This window comes from Enoplosus armatus, chromosome 3 (genome assembly GCF_043641665.1).
Source record: "Enoplosus armatus isolate fEnoArm2 chromosome 3, fEnoArm2.hap1, whole genome shotgun sequence".
NCBI lineage: Eukaryota > Metazoa > Chordata > Actinopteri > Centrarchiformes > Enoplosidae > Enoplosus > Enoplosus armatus.
In genome coordinates, this window is record NC_092182.1 from 14,426,625 (window position 1) to 14,444,865 (window position 18,241).

The 18,241-nt window shown below is 40.0% G+C and overlaps 1 protein-coding gene across 1 annotated transcript; it reads left to right on the plus strand.

The window, feature by feature from the left end:
- The first annotated feature begins 1,995 nt into the window (after positions 1-1,995).
- LOC139283153 (inter-alpha-trypsin inhibitor heavy chain H3-like) lies at positions 1,996-15,129 on the plus strand. Its single transcript, XM_070903112.1, has 20 exons — positions 1,996-2,082; positions 2,748-2,908; positions 3,038-3,142; positions 3,379-3,541; positions 3,656-3,766; positions 5,117-5,245; positions 5,414-5,530; positions 5,747-5,915; positions 6,005-6,115; positions 7,017-7,198; positions 7,330-7,509; positions 7,609-7,730; positions 8,301-8,533; positions 10,286-10,342; positions 11,324-11,377; positions 11,837-11,947; positions 12,475-12,643; positions 12,985-13,133; positions 14,789-14,870; positions 14,978-15,129. The coding sequence occupies exons 1-20, from the start codon at positions 2,011-2,013 to the stop codon at positions 15,090-15,092; spliced, it is 2,592 nt and encodes an 863-aa protein (XP_070759213.1). The 5' UTR covers positions 1,996-2,010; the 3' UTR covers positions 15,093-15,129.
- Positions 15,130-18,241: the final 3,112 nt, after the last annotated feature.

The following is an 18,241-nucleotide window of genomic DNA, read 5'->3' on the forward strand; positions in this document are numbered from 1 at the left end:
GGAACTTTAACTGTTGAATCACTTGCAAAGATTTCATTCTTTGACCTCTTTAATGCGTGCAATGAAAGCTAAGTATATGATTGCTTTTTCCTGCTCTATCACCTGTTTTCCCCACCATTTCCTGACCTCATCAGATCAGACCATAACCAATCAGAGATTCTCAGTGACTTCTGTGTTTTGATTATGGACCAATCAGATATATCACATCCCATCAGAATACTTAGTATGAAAGGTTTGAAAATTGATGCCGGGACAAATGTCTTTAGTCTGCATTCGGAATCCAAACCCTTCGTATTCCAGATTTGTAGTGTAGTTTCTGCAATCCGGAGAATAAATTACTTTATATTCAAGAAGTTGAGTGTTTCATTCTTCTGTTGTCAGTTTTTGGTTCCTATGAACCTGACAGTAGTTATCTGTTTTAAAAGGTATTTAAGGCTGAACAAGATGAGAGAAATCAACTACAACACTTGCCTAACCCTGTTAACGAGCGGTGCCCTTACGACTGTCAGTATCTGCACACACTGCATGCAGAGAAGGAGTCTCCCTGGGCCACCACGAGGACCATCACTGCTTGGGGTCCTCCTAAAATTCCAGGAGCATGCGATGGTAGTAAGCAGAGACTTCTACCATATTCGTTTACTGCCAGCCAACAAGCCAGTCCTGAAATGTATCTGGGGGGATATGTAGCTTTAATACCACTTAATTAAAGGTAGCACCAAAAATATGTAATAATTAATACACCTCAAACGGGCTCACCGGAAATATGCAGAAACACATTAATTAGTGATGGCACTCAACTTCAGCTATCACAAATAATCAATATTTATACTAAATAACAGAACTGAACTTGCATTAAATTCACCTCTGGGAACCGCCCTTAAAAGGGAAAATGATAGCCAGTTAATTAGTTCAGCCTCAATTCTGGAGGCTGCTACAAAGTTCTTAACTTGTATACAGTGACGGTAATACTTCATACACACAAACCACTTGATCAAGTTGTTTAAAATGCAAGGTTTATTTAACTACTAACTACACACACAACTAATAACTGTTAAACATACAAATGTTTCAGTTAGGACAGCTAACGTTACGTGTTCTCTTGCTGTTTTCGACAGCTGTCGTAACTACGACAACAACTGACGCATTCGGCTGAAATTCACCAGTTAACAAGCTGAGTCGTTAAACCCGAAACACCGGCTTTCAGTACGTTAGCTGCGGCTCGGGATTCAGATACATTGAATTACTCTAACAACATTGTTGGCAGCTTGTTACTTGCTGTGTTGAAATTCATTATTTAAGAGTTTGTCCGGGGCGCGAACTGATTGTAGACATTGGCTAGCAGCCAAACAACACATCGCTGACTGACCTGAGGTCCCTGTCTCTCTTTGGGTTACTTGCTTCACTAAAACTACCACTGGTGATCCTGGACAACCTGTATCATGAAGCTGGTTATCACCTGTCTCTGTTAACACTGGGATTTCCAGCTACGAGCGGAAGAGACGGGCTGCTCTCGTTACAAGCCACATAATCAGAACCACGAATGAAGTATTGAGATGAGATAAAACGGTGAGGTGATAGTACCCGCGGGAAAATCGGTAATAGGGACAATTAAAAGTGATATTCAAAAAAGCGTCTCCACTTCCTCCCGTTGTACAAAACTGAAGCCAAAATATGTTGAATATGTCCGCTGTCATCTTGCGCTGGAGATGTCGTTTGGAGCTGAAGTCTGCGCAGTAGTGACCGGGAAGTGGAGCCTCTGTATGATTTGACCACGCAGACACGAATGACAGCTGGCTTGACAGCAGTGAAAAAGGGGTGTGGTTTTGTGAGTATGTGTATGTGTATGTGTTTTGGTCACATGTGCAAGTGAGAGATGATGAAAGAAGAGAGAAAGAAGAGTTTGCCCTTTTAAAAAAAAGTGATGTAATGTTACACATCAATGCTGTCCTTATCTGTTTGAGTTTAAAAGACAGTCTCAGCTGCCCGGGTTGCAGTCTAGTGTCAGCCATCATGGAGAGAGCTTTGGTGCAAATCACCCTCTTTGGGCTGCTGCTGGCTTCGGTTACCACACTGCCAAACAAGGTAAGGTCATAAAACTTTAAGGACAGAGCACCACACTGCAGGGAAACTGAATATATTGAATACATCGATATCTTACAGCTGATTAATCAACACATATCTGAGGTTTGTGCTTGATTTTTTTTCTCTGCATCTTTCTGTCAGTTTCAACAGATTGAACTCTGCCTCTGATAAACATCCTTCCTACCTTAATTGTTGTTTCATGTTGTTCATATGTATGCACTGTGTGTGTGTGTGTGTGTGTGGATTATTCTTGTTATGGAGACAAATCCACATTAAACTGATCCATTCAAGTTTAGGGTTAGGTTGCAGTAAAACTCCAGGTCAACAGTCAACAATGCAATGTCCTCTTAAGTGACTAAAGCATGTTATTGTGTGTGTGTGTGTGTGTGTGTGTGTGTGTGATAGTATATTACTCATGTTGTGGGGTCATAAATCTCACATTGGGGGGACTCAACTCCCTTTTGGGGACTAAAAGCTGGTTTCCGTGATGTCAATCATTAAATTAAGGGGTTAAGACTTGGTTAATGTTCAGGTTAAGGAATAGTGGGAGTGAGCTAGTAATTGCCATGTGAAATCACCGGATTAAAAATATAAAAGGTTCAGTTGACCAATGAGATTTCATTGATGTCACCCACCACACGTTTTTACCTCCTGTATTTGCTCAGGATGACTGGGACATCTACAGCTTTCACATCAACTCCACAGTGACCAGTCGTTACGCCACCACTGTCATCACAAGCCGCGTGGCCAATCGTATGGACGAGTCAAAGGAAATAGAATTCCACGTCCAGATTCCCAAGAACGCCTTCATCAGTAAATTCAAAATGTGTGTGAAGCAAAACTGATCTTTGAATATTTACAGGAAGAATTATACATTAAAGAATCATGGAAATAAATCATGGGCGACTCACAGGAGTATGTATATAAAGAAAGACTTTTCCTCGGTCTTCTTCAGGTTTATAGATGGCCAGGAGTACGATGGTGTTGTGAAAGCTAAGGAGCAAGCTCAGCAGCAGTACACTGAGGCCGTGTCCCGTGGTGAAAATGCTGGGCTTGTCAGGTACATGAATCAATGTATTTCCAGGTATTATACAGGTGGTTATGGTTTATATTATATTTTGTAGAAGAACCTTGGGTGTCCTTCAGGATAAGCAAGAGGAGAAAGAAAGAAAATCTCTATTGCACAACATGATGTTTATTTCTTCTGACTTTTCTCAAATTTTTGCTTTTTTCTTGAAAAATAGGGTGGGGGTGGGAACCACTGCTGTAATGCCATGATTATCATCTCTGTTGCAGTTCTGTAGGGAGGACCCTCGAGGAGTTTAAGACCTCCGTGACTGTGGCTGCTCACAAAAAGGTCACCTTTGAACTCACATATGAGGAACTGCTGAAACGCAGACTTGGCAAGTACGAGCTGCAAATCCACGCTCAACCCATGCAGCCTGTCAAAGACTTCAAGGTGTGTCTTTCCTGTTTGTATCTAACCAGTTATCATCCAGGAAAACAATGCTGGAGTAATGACATCTTCCACAGAGCTTCTAACTATTTTGATTTATTTTATTCTCAATGCCAGGTTGATGTGTACATTCATGAGAAAGCTGGCATCAATTTCCTCGAGGTTAAAGGAGGACTAAGCACCAAAGCCCTGGCTAATGCTATCACCAAAACAGTTGCAGACAAACAGGTACATCTGATCTGTATTTAACTCAACTGCTGTTTTATTCCGACCCATATTAAACTGTTTAACTGTACAGTAGATGGCGCTAGATCATGGACGGATGAGTCTGATATGGGCTGTTGTAAGTCTGCCATTGACTGACTATTTCAGTTGTAATTCTCCTCCCCTTCTGCTATCAGTGTGTTACTGTCTTGCAAGGGTAACATCGCTACATCCTGGGTTCAGCATCGCCCAAGACAATTGTGATTGTGGTTTTAAGAAATACAAACAAGCCAGACCGTTTTTTTGCCCCAAACACAGTATATACATCTTTAGGAGTCAAAACACACACCTTAAGTAAAATAAAACCACCAAGAACAAATATTTATATAAAAGAATGCATAAATGAACATTAACTGTAGGACAGAGCCACAGCTACGACCACACAAAACCGCAGTGAAAAGTATCCTACCTAAACCACCAGCTTTCTTCCTGCCTTCCTTGAAGAGAAGGATCAAGTCATCAAAATCCAACTACGGGACGAGTTCCAACTCAGTGGCCACGAGTGACAGCACGTTCAGGCGTCTCTGTGTCGTCCTTGTCCTTAGTTAAAGGTTCTATATGGAGTTTTCAGAAAGTCGTTGTTATTAATGACACCAGTGGCCGCTAAGTGAACGGCAGTCAGCATCCTGTTGCTCATGCCCGCAGCCTGTAGGCGCAAGCGAGTAACCTGGGCATTGGCCAATACAGTGAAGTGACACACACCAGACTGATTTACTGTGATTTACAATCATATACAACCCCATACCTTCTGAATTCAAGTTTCTCTCTTCCACAGAACTAAGACGAGCTTAATTGCCTTGTTCACTCATAGTAAAACACACTTCATTTAAATGCGACAGAAACAAACTAAAACTCACCAACCAACTAACAAGCCTCTTGGTTAGTCTTTCCACTGTTCCAACAATCCCCACCTCTGTTTTGGCTGAAATAAACCTTTAGTCCACCGAGTTAAATGGGACAATATTCTGCCTCTAATGTTTCATACTGTGCTTGCCTCTTGAATTGCTGTAATGACTTTGTTCAGCTCTTTAGCGAAGAATTTACCATTTTTTCATTGTGTTCAAAATAATTCAATTTCATTCTTTGCATGAGGAATTGGGTCTGTTGATGTGTGATATTTTCGTGCTGTGTCTTAGTTTTCTGTAATTCAGTCGAGTCTAATGAAATGTATTTCTTTTTTTTAACAACAAAACCTATTTATTGACTTCCATGTCTTTCAAGAGTTTACTTACTTGATATTTTTGATCAGTGAAACCCATTAATTGATTTCTGTATCTAAGAGTTTATGAAACCTGATTCATCTTCTGTTTCCAGGCGTGGGTGTATTTCTACCCAACAGAGGACCAACAGAAAACATGTGACAGCTGTGGAGATCAGAGTATAAATGGAGATCTGGTTATTGTTTATGATGTCAACAGGGACACCTCACTGGGAGACATCAAGGTACAGTAAGAGCTCATTTCTGGGAAGAGTGTTGACTTCAAATTGTCTATTAGCATTGTACATAAATAATCTGTAAGAGCTAAAAAATACCATACTCATTTGAATGTATACTTTTTTCAACAATCTTTTTTTAACCCATCAAACTTTCTTCTCACTCCCTCCCCCAAGACATCATCTGGGTACTTTGTTCATCACTTTGCTCCATCTAGTCTTCCCCGCATACCAAAAAATGTCGTCTTCATTATTGATCAAAGTGGCTCAATGCACGGCCGAAAAATACAACAGGTACAGTATTTGAAGAGTGTGAGTTTGTGACAGACTGCCACTGAAGCACAGGGGGCATTTTAGTTTTTAGTTTATGTCCCTTAATTAGTCTATTATGTCTATGATTTACAAACAACTTTATTAGATACATGATTTAAGAACACACATGAAACAAATATTATTCCATGGTTTCTTGCTTGAATTAAAGTTCTGATGTGTTCTGATGTTTTTGCCCAGACCCGAATAGCATTAATCCATATCTTGAATGACCTGGCAGAAGATGACTTCTTTGGTCTGATCACTTTTAATAGCGACATTTTTCACTGGAAACGAGAACTTGTTCAGGCCAACAAAGAAAACCTGGATAGTGCCAAGACATTTGCACGGGAAATTAAAGATAGAGGAGGTGAGGTTTTTAATAATTATTTCATTAAGGGATGTGAACATTTGACAGCAGAACAGCAGTGATGAAACATTTTTTTTGTTTCATTTCAGCCACAGACATTAACGGAGCAGTGCTGGAAGGAGCAAGTATGCTGAATGCACATCCCAGAGAAGGGTCAGCGTCTATCCTTATACTCCTCACCGATGGAGACCCAACCACAGGTCACAACAAAACACACACGCAGACAATCATGTGCACAAATACTGAAGGGTGTAAAATTGGTTTGAAAACAAATAAGAAGAAGTCATTTTCTGCATTTCTACATGCTTTTATCATATTCCCAGCTACTTAAAGCAACACATTATGATTAAGATCACCGTCATGCTCAGTTTAATGATTCAGCCTGAAAAGTTGTAAATATATATCAGAAAAAGAAATATGCTTTTTTATTCCCTTTAAAAAATATAAAATAAAACATTTTATAGCCACCATCTCATTGCCTTAAATTTAATTTGTTATATAGGGACATTACGTTATGTTGCTGGCGACACTTTTTTATTTTTCTATCGCAAAACTCTACCAGTAACGTTACCACTCTTGTCAAAGTGTCTGCAACTCACAGCGTGTGAGTGGGTCAGCTTGATTACTATTCAGGCGTACCCTGGTGTCCCATCAGCTGGACGGAGTTTGCCATCAAATTGATGTAAAATAAGCACATTGGTAACCCAGCGGTCATGGACTAATCAAGTGGACCCAACGTTGGAATATTGGACGCTAGAGACGACGTTTCACTGAATCAAAAAAAGTGGGGGGGACAAAAACATTTTTTTGAAAAGTGAGTGTGTCCCTAGTGGATGTTACACCCAAGCAAATACTGAATAATCATTTTTAAATGATCTGATTGTTGCTCCAGTCAACAAGCTAAAACCCACCCTTGTGGGACTTTAAACATCACAGACATTTACATGAAAATAATGTTAACATTATTCATTATTAAGTGCATAAAATGTGTTTATGTACACACTGTAACTTCTACTAATCACAGGATAGTTGTTTGATTGTACTGTGTAAGGGAATTTGAGCTCAACGTGCCTTTTTAAACCACGTCTTGTGTCTTTGCAGGGGAGACAAACCTTGAAGTAATACAGTCAAATGTAAGAGGGGCTATTGCAGACAAATTCCCACTCTACTGTCTTGGTTTTGGTTTTGATGTCAATTTTGAGTTCCTTGAGAAGATGTCGCTGCAGAACAATGGTGTGGCACGACGGATTTATGAAGACTCTGATGCTGATTTACAGCTGAAGGTATTTTAAATCAATTGCACATGGCTTACATTATAGATCTGTTACATTTCCATAGATAACTGATGATACTGATCATGGTTGGCTGTGGAGAGATTAAACATTCATACAGTGTCCATATTATATGTCAACAGGGTTTCTATGAAGAGGTGGCCACTCCTCTGTTGACAGATGTGACAATGATCTATGCCGGTGGGACCAATCTAACCCAGACTAACTTCAGCCAGTATTATAATGGCTCTGAGATTGTGGTGGCCGGTCAGATCACTGACAACGACAAGGAAACCTTCACTCCACAAGTTGAAGCCATTTCGGTAAGTATCGATCCACACTGCACATCAGCTGTAATCTTCTGAAAGGTTTGAGAAAGTCCCTGTGTACACTGACATAACAATTCATTTGGACTATGACAGAAGAACAGCAGGGTGGTGTTTTCTGACACGGACGCCACCGTGGAGTCCACTGGAACAGTGTCTGACAGCCACATCCAGAGGCTTTGGGCCTACCTCACAGTCAAACAGCTTCTGGAGAAAGAGTGAGTGTCACGTCGACCATCTTTTCTCTTTTTTCTTGTTTGTAATCAATTATAAATTGAAGGGCTGCAACCCGCATATTTCTATTTAATCAATTAATTGTTGAGTCTATAAAATGTAATAAAATTGAAATATGGAAATACTGGAAAAAGCCCGTCAAAATTTCCCAGCACCGAAGGTGAATGTCATTAAGTTGCTTGTTTTGTCTAACAGTCCAAACCTAGCCTGGTATCGCCAGACCTATTCGCATCGCAAATCAAAATTAGTCTGGAACCTCTCTTTTTATTTTCAACATAACATGTGACTTAGTACTTTGTGGCTCGGTAGGCTGTTAGGCTAGCTAGCAAGTTCCAACACCCAATTCATATAGCTTCTAGTTCTACATAATACACAGACGCTTCACATGACATGATTTAGGGGCCAACACTTACCATTTCTACGTAACGTGAACTACTGGTGAAACAACGGGTCTTCGATTTCACACAGAAGTAACTGTTAAATAACTTTATCATACTTAACTGTCATGTCAACTGTCATGTTTAAAACGTGCACACATGTAATTCATGACACAGACTGAAGTTATCTGGACCTGAGAAGGAGAACGTGAAGAAAGAGGCCTTGGAGCTGTCGCTGAAGTACAGCTTTGTGACCCCACTCACATCCATGGTGGTCACCAAGCCTCTGGGGGAGAACACAGATGTGCTCCATAAACCCCAGGAAGGTGAAACACCACAGACACGGCAATCTCCTGCACTTCGTCAACCCATGTTTTTTCGTATGGGCCACACGAGCAGAAGTTCTTCTGGTGAGCCACACAAATGTGAACAAAACAAACACAATGCAAAATCACACTACAGTTTGTGGGTGTGGAGCTAGATATAAAATAAGTATTCATGTATGAAATACAGTTAATGAATTAACAATAATTAACGGTGCCTTACCAGGTATGACACATATACACATCTGCACCATTCTGACATAACACATACATTATTAACTAATTCACAATATATTTGATCATTTGAATTATATTTTAATTATAGCCTACGGCATATAGCATACATACAGCGAGCATTTTGTCTCATGAGTATCTCTTCTCATTCTTCGCAGTACAATCCTTTGTTTACATTATGAAAATAAAAACAGTTATCTATAATCAAAATGTACAAAACGTCTCTCTGCACTATTTCCCCCATTTAAACTTTTTGCACTTGTTTCATTTTTTTTTATCACAACCAAAAAGTTATATGAATACAAAAGTTGCATCTTTGCAGTTTATTAATGAGACTAATTGATGCTTAACAATTTATGTCTTATACATTTCATACATTTGCATCTAAATGCACAAAGGCCATTCAAATTTTTATGTGTTTTACCAAAAATCTGTATGGATCAGCAAGAAGAAGTGACCTGGTTCAGATCAGGGAAACATGGGGCCCCTCCCCGAGACACACTTGGGAGGGTGCAAGCTCATTTACAAATGATGAAGTATTTCAAAGTAAACTAACAACTGTATCTTTCATGTCATCTGTCTCTTAGCAGCAGCGAGTGTTCATTTTGATGCTGATGCTGATGCTGATTATGGACATTATGGTATGACATGAGTACACTTGTGCACTGTTCTGATATGAGTACACTACAGTATATGTATTGTACTGTATATAAGCTTTTACAACTTAAAAGCATTCTTTGTTCACATTTCCTGAGGGACACTGGAGTTTGTAGAAATATGTCTTATAGCAAGGTTTATACCACATCTTATCATTTATGACACACAGTGTAATGATAATTTATAATTGAATCACTTGTATCAGTTTATATCTAAATGCTCAATGGTTTTTAATGTGCTTTTCACAAAACCCTCTATGAATCACGGAGAAGGTGTGACATGCTCAGATCATGGAAACCTCGACGCCCCTCCCGAAGACGCACCTGTTTGTTGAGATGTAAGATTTTGACAAGTGGCCAATAAAAGTTTGGCTCCCCCTGAGGGTCAGGGTGAGGAGCTCAGCGTCTGGAAAGAGCTCGTAGTAGAACTGTGTCTCTTTTGTGTTGAAAGGAGCCACTTGAGGTGGTTCGGGCACCTGATCAGGATTTGGGCACGTCCAACTGGGAGGAGACCTTGAGGCAGACCTAGAACATGCTGGGGGGATTACATATCCCACCTGGCCTGGATGGATGTGTGCTACAAATTTATTAGGAAATCTTTCATTCTACCCATCTTTAGTTTGGTACCTACTGTATATAATATAATTACACTATAATTTTTTATAATTACAATAAAAAGTCTTAAACTATATGGGATAGTTTATCAACAATAACTAAATAATGGTTGTGTAATTTTGAAATGATAACTTAAAGTTCTTTCTTTGATGAATGCAAAGCTCTTCTGTGACACTCGCAAAGACTGCAGTGACTTGAAATGTGTATTCAGTTTTTAGAGGTTAATTCTTCTGGGCATTTCTAAATATTACTAGCTGTAGTTACAAGAAGAAGATATTTTTACAGAAAATGTACATGCAAGATAATAACAGATGTTTCACTCTCATATTTTCAGTTGGATACACTGGCCGTCTCAACGATTCAGACGACGGCGATGCATGTCTTTCTGCAGGTAAACTTTTCTCTCTGCGTCAGTTCTGATCCATCCTTTGAAATTTGTAACTATAGTTCCAGCCACCCATGATCAACTAAAACGCAGTCAGGCACCAAGGCCGGACCATCTGAATCTGTTCTTCTAATGATAGAAAAATGAATAAAAATGTTCTGCACACATAGTGAAAGACAATCAATTGTAGGTGCATATATCAAATAGCAAAATGGGTCAGGTCTTCAAAATGTAGGCAATGACATTTCAAAATGCTAATTCTTTTTTTTCTGGTTATGTCTTGATGTTACGTTAAATATTTATGCTTTGTGAAAGATTTCCAGGTGGAGAATTTATTTGGGCAGAAATAGATGTTGCCACAGACAAAAAAGACAAGCGACAAAGACAAAAGAGACAAAAAATAATTTGCTTCCATTCTATGAGTTATAATGTAAACTATATGGTGCTGACTTCTTCTATGCCCCGAGGCCTAAACTTTGCACCAAAGTCTTTTTTGTAGTTTTTGAGATATTAAGAGACAAACAGGGAAGAAAACATAATGTCCTTGGTAGAAGTATAATGCTAATGTCCTTTTCCCTTTTCCTCAATTTATTTGTTTTTACGGCAACGTATCCAAATTTATTGGCTACATTTACATACGTATATTTTGATACTGCAGAAACATGCAGTGACGAATTTGTGTATTTTTGTTTGGGCTACAATGAAAGATGCTAATTACATGATTTGATATGAATAAAATGTTCCTTAACAGAACATTTTTACAACTTACTTATACACAGATTGTCAATTTGTAGGTTAGAGTTTGTAGGTGAAATCTATATGAAAAAATTACATTGTTTAATTGTGGTTTACAACTGTTATTGTAATTGTTTGTAAGCATGTAAATCAATGTTAGATTAAGCCTGTGCTTAACTTTAACTGGTGGGGATAACATGTGTATTGTATATGACTGGCTTTGTGTAAATGTATTTACATCTGATGTCATAGATGACTTTGAAGAGATCTTGATGCTTTCCACCATTGTGCCGGACAGACCAACTAATGATGCATGTAATTCATGGTATAGTTTATATAAAATCTACAAAAAGTTGTGTAAGAAAATGTTACCGAATAGTACAAAAAGTGTGGTAATTCATTATGATGTCAAAATATAAGTTGCCTTCGCCTCATTATTAGCTTTCAGGATTCTTAAAACATAAACAAGTGTATAACATACATACGTATGTGTATACGGTAAACCTAAAGTATTTTGTTGTGGTGTGAAAAGGGGTAAACATCTATTAAAGTACTATAAAAGACCGTACTTGTCATTATCACCACACTGTATTCATCACAAAAGCCCGGTAAGAGAAACTATTTGAAAACAACCACCTTAAAGGAGACCTATTATGCTTTCCCTTGTTTTCTGTCATTAAATAAGTGTTGAGAGCAAAAGCAGTTTATTATAGAAGTGTTTCCTTCTGCTGTGTGACTCTGTGTCTCTGTATCTGTGTTCTTCTGCAGGTCCTCTTTTCCACAGGTTTCTGCTAAAACCTGAGAATCAGTCTCTTCCATTATGCTTTGATGTCACTGGAGATGTTTACCTTAAACTACTTCACCATCCCAGCAGGGGTCAGTAATGTTCCTCTTTATGCCATCACTATTTTCCTCTGAGTCCTTAAACAGCCTTGTCCATAAATCCATATTATTTTGCCTTTTACTCTCTTTCTATGTGCAACAGAAAACTGTTCTTCTCCTTTTCTCCTCAGGATCTTTGTGTCAGTTATATACTTTGCATTAACCCATAATTATCCCCTAGTTTGCAGTGGTGGAAAGTAACTAAGTACATTTAGTCAAGTACTTGTACTTTACTTGAGTACTTGTATTTTATGCTACTTTATACTTCACAACATTTCAGATGGAAATACTATACTTATACTGTCACAATATGTTTATATAGTTAATAGTTACTTTACAGATTAAGATTTTACATTAAAACATAAGCTTTTTATCGTAAGTACAATTTGCTCACAATACTTATGTACTTTAACTTTAGTAGGGTTTTGAATGAACCCTACATTGTTGTCCTGGTATTTGTACTTCTTCCATCACGGCTAGTTTGAAGTGTTGAGTTGAGCATTTGTTCTCTTTTCTACTAGAGCTGTCTGTGAATGGTGAGCTTGATTCAGTCGCACATGGAGGCTTCAAAAGGATTGTCATCCACTTAAAGACTGACCAGCATATTGAGGTTGACACCAAGGGAATCACTGTACGAGAGGGACAGACAGTGACACGCCACACTGGGCAGGATCTCATCACAGTTGGAAGGTGACTTGGCAGGAATTATGTTACATGAGTAGTGTCAATCTTCTCATCCATCTCTCCACCAGAAAGCCAATGAGCATATTTCCTACAATGTTCAATCTTTCCTTTGAAACAAGAGCCCCCTATAATTTATTGTCTGAACAAAAAGAGACGGAACTACACCTTGATCATTGTCATTGGTGCATTGACTCTGGTGACCTCACATCATGCTCAGCATAGCTTTGCACCTCTCCAGCCTGAGCGGGGGTGTAATCAGCTAAGATAAGTGAAATGACCTGTGAGAGTGTGCAGGGCCTTTAAAATGAGTCCAAAAGAAAGTCAAGACAAGGTGCATATTTTTCTAGTGTGACAGCGATCAGGCGGGACAAGGAAGTAGATGTTGCAGCTGGAGACACACGCATGGTCATCGTGATTCATGAGCAAGGTGACAAAGAATTCATCTGGCCGGTTATAAGACAGCAGCCATCGGACAACAATGTTACAGGAATGTTAGGTGGGTGAAAAGGCTGGATTTGCTCACAGGCGCATTTCAATGAATTAGAATATTGAGGAAAAGTTAATTTATTTCAGTAATTCAATTCAAAAAGTGAAACTCATATTATATAGATTCATTACACACAGAGTGAAATATTTCAAGCCTTTATTTCGTTTAATTCTGATGATTATGGCTTACAGCTAATGAAAACCCAAAATTCACTATCTCAGAAAATTTGAATATTGTGAAAAAGTTCAATATTGTAGACTCACGGTATCACACTCGAATCAGCTAATTAACTCAAAACACCTGCAAAGGTTTCCTGAGCCTTTAAATGGTCTCTCAGTCTGGTTCAGTAGGCTACACAATCATGGGGAAGACTGCTGACTTGACAGTTGTCCAAAAGACAGTCATTGACACCCTCCACAAGGAGGGTAAGCCACAAAAGGTCATTGCTAAAGAAGCTGGATGTTCACACGGTGCTGTATCCAAGCATATTCATAGAAAGTTGAGTGGAAGTGTGCTAGAAAAAGGTGCACAAGCAACAGGGATAGCCGCAGCCTTGAGAGGACTGTGAAGCAAAGGCCATTCAAGAATTTGGGGGAGATTCACAAGAAGTGGACTGAGGCTGGACATGGCCTACAACTGTTGCATTCCTCGTGTCAAGCCACTCCTGAACCAGAGACAACGTCAGAAGCGTCTCACCTGGGCTAAGGAGAAAAAGAACTGGACTGTTGCTCAGTGGTCCAAAGTCCTCTTTTCAGATGAAAGTAAATTTTGCATTTCATTTGGAAATCAAGGTCCCAGAGTCTGGAGGAAGAGTGGAGAGGCACAGAATCCAAGTTGCTTGAAGTCCAGTGTGAAGTTTCCACAGTCAGTGATGATTTGGGGAGCCATGTCATCTGCTGGTGTTGGTCCACTGTGTTTTATCAAGTCCAAAGTCAACGCAGCCATCTACCAGGACATTTTAGAGCACTTCATGCTTCCTTCTGCTGACAAGCTTTATGGAGATGCTGATTTCATTTTCCAGCAGGACTTGGCCCCTGCCCACACTGCCAAAAGTACCAATACCTGGTTTAATGACCATGGTATTACTGTGCTTGATTGGCAGCAAACTCGCCTGACCTGAACATATTGTCAAGAGGAAGGTGAGAGACACTGGACCCAACAATGCAGATGAGCTGAAGGCCGCTATCAAAGCAACCTGGGCTTTCATAACACCTCAGCAGTGCCACAGGCTGATCGCCTCCATGCCACGCCGCATTGATGCAGTAATTCATGCAAAAGGAGCCCCGACCAAGTATTGAGTGCATATACATGAACATACCTTTCAGCAGGCCGACATTTCTGTATTAAAAATCCGTTTTATTGGTCTTATATAATATTCTAATTTTCTGAGATAGTGAATTTTGGGTTTTCATTAGCTGTAAGCCATAATCATCAGAATTAAAAGAAATAAAGGCTTGAAATATTTCACTCTGTGTGTAATGAATCTATATAATATATGAGTTTCACTTTTTGAATTGAATTACTGAAATAAATTAACTTTTCCTCAATATTCTAATTAATTGAGATGCGCCTGTATATCATTTAATATCGGGTCAACAACTGTCTCTCTTTATTTGCCAACTTTTCAGTGTCATTGCTTTATTGTTTGTCCTCTGTGTGTCCAGCTCTAAAGCCAGCAGTTTATGAGGTACAGCAAACTCACTCAACAAAACTTAAGATCAAAGACCAGGAGATTGATGTTACCAGGTACATTTTGGTCTGTATTATTATATATAAACGAGAGCTGCTTGAGAGTGCTATACGTATTATTACTCTGACATAAAGATGTGTGACCATATGTCTTTCTTTTGTAGAGCCAATGCTGTTGACTACAGTATTGTCTCATCTCCGACACTGGACTGCTGGCTCATGTCTGCAGAGTCTGCCCTGCAGAGACGCCTGGATGATTTCATCGTTACACAACTTTAACTGGGAAACATGTTGAATCACTTGCTAAGATTTAATTCTTTGATCTCTTTAGTGCTTGCAATGAAAACTAGGCATATGATTGCTTTTTCCTGCTCTATCACCCGTTTTTCCCACCATTTCTTGACCTCATCAGATCTGTACTCTTTCACAAAAGCTGTACATGAACACAGAAAATATAAATGAACTTTTGCTTAACATACAATAATAGTCACATACTTATGTCATTAACAGTCCATACACCAAACATAAAGCCAAATTTTCTTTCACTGTAAGTTTTCAAACTGTGAGAAAGCTTGTGCTGAAGATAATTGTCTTGACATAATTTATAATCAATGCATAGCTTATGTGTGTTCAGTTAATCATAAGAAAATATGATTGAGAACATGTTATTCTGACAAAGAAAGCATTGAATTTATAATCAGAAAGCAACACACAAACATGGTGAGAACCAAGTTTGTCTTGTTGTGCAGAACCTGGGTGTCACGGATGGTGGGGCAGGGCAGCAAGGAACACGAGGACTAGGACCCAAATGCAAACACTGAGGTAGAGTCGATGCAGTGCAGGGGATTTATTAGCAAATCTAGGGGAGCAAAGACTTACAAAGGATGGCAGGCAAGGGTCAAAACCAGGAAGCAGTCCAAACTGGCAAACAAATCCAAATTCCAAAGAAAAAAAATGGCCAAAAACACAGGTAACACTTGAAACGCGGGGGAACAGGGAACCAAGGCATGAAACACTCAGCAACATAACATTCAACGAAGAGGCACTGGAGAGAAGGAAACACACAGACTGAATGGAGAAGCAAGGTGGGGATAGTGAGGGGCAGGTGAAACTAATCAGGGCAGGTGCACAATCACAAGTGAAGTTGTCAGAAACGAGAGGAGAGGTAAGTAGCAAAATGAAACAGGAAACATGACACATAAATGACTGAACTAAACACACAGGAAGCAAACTGTGACACTGGGAAGTTGCTGATAAGCAATTTTTTTTATCACGGGGAGAGACAGTAAGTGGTATTAGAGACAGAAAGTCCTTTTTTCTAAGAATTGTATCTGTGTCCGGATCTTCCTGTTCGACAACAGTCGAGGATAAAGTTCAAGCAGACAGGTGCATCGCTTAGCAACAGTTGGAATTGGCACATGATCAGAAATAGCGCCTCCAATAGGGTAAAAGTGAAATGGCATGTGGTCATTAATGGTCTTAATTAGTGGTCTTTAATTCATTACAAATTCTCAGTTTTGATTACGGACCAATCAGGAATATCAAATCCCATCAGGATGCTTAGTATGAAAGGTTTGGAAATTGATGTTGGCAGAAATGTTTTGCTTTCTGAATTCAGACCCTTTGTATTCTAGATTTGTACTCTATGCAATCCAGAGAATAAATTACTTTGTTTTCAAGAAATCGAGAGTTTTGCTCTTCTGTATTTCAGTGTTTGATTCCTACGAACCCGATGGTGGTTATTTATTTAAAGTTATTGAAGGCTGAACAAAAAGAAGAACTCAACCCCAACACTTGCCTAACCCTGTTAATGAGCGGTGCCTTCATGACTGTCAGTATCTGCGCTCACCGTATGCAGAGACAGCCAGAGGAAAAAAAGTCTTGACACGTTCTTCAAGTTTTTACGTAAATGAACATAACGCAAGCTATCGTCATGTTTCTATTGTATTTTCCTTCATGAAGTATGGATAGTTTTTGCATGTTCATTCCCATTTTTGTAATTAGATATCAAGTTGTTATTCTCTTTGTAGACCACATGTACAACCATTCTCACCCTATGGCATGTATATGTCTGTTCACTGTAATTCTTACAGTAAAACGCATTGACTCTCGTGCCCTGATTCTTTGACTGGAATCATATCCATATCTGCCGACCCAAACCAGTTTAATATCCAAAGACCTTTCTTAGTAGATCCTTCAAGCCGGATTGGGTTCACCAGACAATATGGACAACGCTGCAGATGAACCAGAGACCACAAGACGTCCCCACAGAACACATCGACTTCCTTCACACCTTGCTGCCTACACAGTTGGTTACTGCTGTCACGAGGAGCCTTCCCACCCTTCACCCCGATCCCATAGCCATGGCAGTGGTAGAAGAAAAACTTCATCCTTTACCGGTGAAAGCCACTCCAGCCACCGGTCCAGCAGGTGACAGGCCTCGACCATCCTATGCCTGCTCTGTCCAGCATGCAAGAAGCTAAACTAGAGGAGCAATACAGCTCGAGGAAATTTACAGCCAACCAGAGGAAGATACCAGTGCCGATTAGGAGTACCAAAAGTTTGGTGCAAACGCCAAAGAGGCACAGTGCCTTCAAGAGGAAGCCACCCAGGCTCGCAAAGCTCTGGTGAAATGGTTGGACAGACGCCGTCACCTCATTAAAGCTTAGAATGAGTGGAAAATAGCAAAGTTATTCACCTTGATGCAAGAAGAGGAATACCCCATGGCCCCAGATACTACAGCCACAACAGATAACTTCTCCCTAACAGACGCCAGAAGATGGTGCAGCTACATTCACTCTATCTCACAACCAGCCAAGAAGCTCTCAAGCTTTTGGGTCTACGTCTACCCCAGCATGTGGACCCCCAGCTCCACCACAAGCTCAGACTGAAACATCCAACTGCACAGTTACATTGAGCACCAATCAGAATGGGGGAACCCAACTCACCACAATTTCTCCATCAGCAGATTTCTCTCCACTTGGGTCCCTTGAAGGTGGAGCATCATCATAGACCTGCTTCCTGTGCAGTAGATACATACATTCTTCCACTTCTAATGTTACGCAGAGCTCTGTCGCACCTGCCCCATTGCCGGAACCAGGTCTCCTCCAGCCCTATTCAACTTTTAAAGCATGATCCAGCTGCAGCTTCCTGCCAGCCAGTCCAGCATCCACCTTCAGGTTTCAGCATTCCTAACCCAGGCAATTCCCATACTGCACCGTGGACATGCCTAATGCCTCCCAACACACTATGGCTTTCAGCTATGGGACTCCTTGGCCATCGCTGCCAGTTTTTGAGAGCAGCCGAGAAAGTGATTTTTGCCTTGCTCAGGATGGCACTGGATAATATACTAGCTACTAGTCCCCATCAACATCTGAGTGAACAATACAAGCTCCAAATCACCTGAAGCTGTCCAGTACCCTCCAGTT

Excerpts from the sequence above, each read along its gene's own strand:
- LOC139283153 (XM_070903112.1), top strand. The coding sequence starts at position 2,011 with ATGGAGAGAGCTTTGGTGCAAATCACCCTCTTTGGGCTGCTGCTGGCT. Across the intron at positions 7,510-7,608 it reads CACAAGTTGAAGCCATTTCG|AAGAACAGCAGGGTGGTGTT; the intron begins GTAAGTATCGAT and ends GGACTATGACAG. Across the intron at positions 12,644-12,984 it reads GATCTCATCACAGTTGGAAG|TGTGACAGCGATCAGGCGGG; the intron begins GTGACTTGGCAG and ends ATATTTTTCTAG.